Source organism: Lepidothrix coronata, unplaced genomic scaffold (assembly GCF_001604755.1).
Source record: "Lepidothrix coronata isolate B3197 unplaced genomic scaffold, Lepidothrix_coronata-1.0 Scaffold521, whole genome shotgun sequence".
Classification (NCBI taxonomy): Eukaryota; Metazoa; Chordata; class Aves; order Passeriformes; family Pipridae; genus Lepidothrix; species Lepidothrix coronata.
In genome coordinates, this window is record NW_016690701.1 from 18,629 (window position 1) to 22,857 (window position 4,229).

The 4,229-nt window shown below is 55.2% G+C and overlaps 1 protein-coding gene across 1 annotated transcript in view; it reads left to right on the plus strand.

The window, feature by feature from the left end:
• Positions 1-2,359, plus strand: part of LOC108510174 (zinc finger protein 239-like) — a 4,705-nt gene extending 2,346 nt beyond the window's left edge. The window contains exon 2 of the mRNA XM_017839859.1: positions 8-2,359. Within this exon, the coding sequence (XP_017695348.1) occupies positions 8-971 (964 nt within the window). The 3' untranslated portion in view covers positions 972-2,359. The remainder of the gene's footprint in view (positions 1-7) is intronic.
• Positions 2,360-4,229: the final 1,870 nt, after the last annotated feature.

Below are 4,229 nucleotides of genomic sequence, written 5' to 3' on the forward strand. Positions count from 1 at the left end.
ACCCCAGGAGGAGGGTCTCCAAAGGCAGCCCAGGGTGCTCTGAGGAGGAAAGACCCACCCTGTGCCGGGAAGGCGGCCAGAGCTTGAGCCAAAGCTGTGACCAGGAGGTCCATGAGCAACCTCCCCCCAGGGAGAAGCCCTACAAATGCTTGGAATGTGGGAAGACCTACAGCCGGAGCTCCATGCTCCTCACCCACTGGCACACCCACACGGGGGAACGGCCCTACACGTGTGGGGAATGTGGGAAGAGCTTCAGTCACAGGTCTAGCCTGATCCGCCACCGGAACATCCACACCCGAGAGCATCTCTACACATGCTTGGAATGTGGGCAGATCTTCAGCCGGAGATCCCATCTGATCGGGCACCAGATCATCCACACCAGGGAACGGCCCCACAAGTGCTTGGAATGTGGGAAGAGCTTCAGGCGGAGCTCTCACCTGATCGGCCACCAGCGCAGCCACACGGGGGAACGGCCCCACAAGTGCTTGGAATGTGGGAAGAGCTTCAGCGACAGCTCCACCCTCCACAACCACCAGCGCATCCACACTGGGGAACGGCCCTACAAGTGCTTGGAATGTGGGAAGAGCTTCAGCTGCATCTCCCACTTGATCTTGCACCAGAAGACTCACACTGGGGAACGGCCCTACAAGTGCTTGGAATGTGGGAAGAGGTTTCTGACCAGCTCACATCTCCTCAGACATCAGCAAATGCACAGGGAGGAGAGGCCTTTCCGCTGCACCAACTGTGGGAAGAGCTTCAAGGACAACTCCATGCTCGTCACCCACCAACGCATCCACAGTGGGGAGAGGCCCTACCAGTGTGAGGAGTGTGGGAAGAGTTTCATGAGCAGCTCCCACCTTGTCAGGCACCGGCGCATCCACAGCGGGGAGAGGCCCTACAAGTGTGACAAGTGTGGGAGGAGCTTCACTCAGAGCTCTAACTTGACCACACACCAACGGACCCACCAGTAAGAGAAGCCCTCTGAGCGCCTTGACTGCAGGAAGAGCTTCATCTCCTGCTCCAGCTCCATCGGAGGACCCACGTTGGATGATCCACAGTGACCCACATTGAGCACAGACCTGGTGACTCACATTCCAGATGATACACATTGGGAAGACATCTGGCAGGTGGTCTTCATCCTCCTGGTTCCCTGTAGGCATCTGGATGAAGGCAGGGTGAGGAACATTCATCAGAACACAGACTAAGACTGGAAATTCATTGGGAAGAGCAAATTTTTTGACTTTAGACCTGTGGCAGGACATCTCCCCTGGAATGTCCAAGCAAACTATGCCACAGCCCGCTGGGGTAAGGAATAGGGATGCAACACTGCACAGAAGGGTCCGACAAGATAGAAGGTTGGGGTGCAATGGCCACTTTATTAAGGGAGGACTGGGACTTACCTAGGGTTCGGCTGAGGGAAGTTCGGTAACGGGGGCAGAGCATGAGACGGACAGCTCGGGGTATAACAGGATAGGAGAACAAAGGGAAAGGAGGGAGGAACTTGGGAGGAGTTGGGAGTCAAGGACCAATGGGAACTCACTCCGCACTGTGGCACTTCTCAGCCTGTCAGTGTGGGATGAGTGGGAAAGCAGGGGAGAGCAAGGGAGTAAACAACTTTTGGCGGGAAAAACTGTGGGCAAGTCCAGGCAAGTTCTGGGTAATACATTTCAAGGGGATTAATACAGAGATATATGGGGAAATAGATTAAATGGGGTTCAGAACGGGGATATAAACGTGGAAGTCCATAGGTTGTCATCTCTTCAAGCACCATACAGGTCCCTCCATGCCTGGAAGTGTTGCCATTCCGATTCTTGTTCCTCCACAGCAAACAATGCCCTCTTTGCAAATGTATCAGTGCTGGGCTAAGAGGGGCTCCTGCTGGAAAACAGTCTGGGCTCAACACGGAATTAACATCCTGATGGTGAGGCAACCCCTGGAGTCCAAGGACTGTCAGTCCATCACTTTATTCTATAAAGTTCCAGTCCCCTCTCCCAGGGGCAGGTTCTTCCAACATAACCCTTCTTGGGGTGTATGTTTGGAGATTCCTCCCTTGGCTGAGGACCCCCCCAAGGTCACTCCTTGAGGGTGAGAGCAGAGATCTCCCCGCGAGCGTTAGTCTGGGTGAGTCACATCCATCTCTAATTAATAACTATTGCTTTTTTGCTAGCTTTCATATAATTGCTTCAACAATTGCTTTAGTGTAGTGCACTGTCCTATCTTATGCTATACTACTGGTAGTTTTAGTATTGTGTAGTAAATAATTCTGATTAAAATCTTTTGTCTGATTGTCTGTGATAATGAATAGTTGATTTTATATCAATATATCTGATTTGCCATCATTAAAACCTCCAGGACAAAAGTGGTTCAATCACAGCTCTGTAATTCCTTAAATTCCAACCCTTGGCATAATCCAGGGCTGAGATTGGATCCAGCCGCCCCCAGGCTCCTCTCTGAGCAGGAGTTTAGAAAGCCGGGGAGTCCTTTCTGCACCTCGGGACTCAAGGGCAGGACTTCTTTAATGAACTTTAAGCTTTCCACTCCCCTCCACCACAGGTGCCCCCCCCAACCCCAGCAGCCCCCAACACCCCAGAGGAGGTTGGGAGCTCAAAGAGCCACCCCAGACTCCCCTTTCCCAATCTCCCTGTGCCCAAAGACCCCCATGGGACTGTCCATCCCGCCAGCCAACCCCTGCTTTTCCCTCTTCTGCCTATTCCCCCCCTTTCCCATCATCTCCTGAGTCCCCAGCCCCCTCGATCAGTTTGGGGGTCACAGTCCTCACTGTGCCTCCTCTCACCCCTTACGCATCAGCTCGCCAGTCCCCGCCACCTCCTGATCACTTCTGGGGGTCTCACCCTCCCCTTTTCCCCACTCTTCTGATCTCTCCCACTCATTTCCCATTGTTCCTCAATCCTTGTGGTCCCCTCTCCCACTCCATGTTTGGGGGGTCCCAACCCCACTCCCACTCAGTGTGGGGGTCCCACTACCCCTTTTATCCCCTTTCCCACCATCCCCCCTCTTCTTGCCCCCCCCCTCAGCTGAGAGCTCCTCACCCACAGCCAGGGGTCCCAGCACCACCAGTGCCCTAAAGGTCCCCCCAAATAAGGGTTTGAGGGGGTCCTGGGTGAGCTCTGAATGGGTTTGGGGGGTCTTTGCGGAGCTGTGGGGTGGTTTAAGGGGGTCCCGACAACTTTCAGTGTGTGCTGGGTGCTGTGTTGGGGTGCAGGTGCCACCCAGAACCCCCCTAGAGCAGGTTGACATGGGGGGGGAACAGGGGGCTCCCCATTCCTGATCCATCCTGGGGCCAGTTCTGCCCCCCAAGACGCCCCCACTGCCCCCCACTAACTGGGACTGTTATTGGAGGAAGATGGAGAACTTGGAAGCTTTATTGGAATCACTGGGAGCAGATGGGTGATGTTAGAATAAAAGCAGGGATGGGGGGGACCCGTGACACCCCCAAATTCAGCATGGGGACTGCTAGGGGGGTCCTGGCTGGGCCTAAGCCCACAGGGAGGGGCTGTGGCTGCCAGCGGCTCAGGAGCTCTGTGGGGAGAAAAGGGGGTGCAGGGGGGGCACAGACGCTCTGGGGGGGGACACGACCCCTGGGGACCCCCCTCACCTTGGTAGAAGACAAGCCCCAGCACCAGGACAACAAAGCCCAACATGAAGCCCCTCCCTCAACCTCTATTTAGAAGCAATTTCTTAGGCTAATTAACCACTGATTCATTAGTCCCTGAGCTGCTTTGTTCCTCTGCCAGGCACAGGCCAGCATGGCCTCTGCAGGCTGCAGGGCTGCTGTGTCCTGCCAGGACTCAACACATTGGTTTTATTTGCCCCAAAAAGGGAAAAAGGCACGAAATCCCTTTGGCCGAGCACAGGAGGGGACGGATTTCTGACAGGAAACTCCAGCAAACGGTTTTGCCCATCTTGGGAAGCACAAACCAAACTCAACTGAGGTGAGACCCCTGCAGCAGCACTTGTGTGCCATCCCCATCTGAAGCCCTCCCTGGGGTGCTCGAGGGTGGCTGGGCAGACTGGGAGCACTGGGAAGGGGCCCCGGCTCAGAGCTCAGCTCCTGGGGCAGGCCCACATCACCCCCGGGAGCTCCAGGGCTCCGACAGCCGGGATGGAATATGTGCGGGAGGAGCAGGGGAAGGGGATGGGGCTGCCGGTGCACATGCTTGAGGCTTTATACACGGCGTTATATATATATATATACACACACATACAAG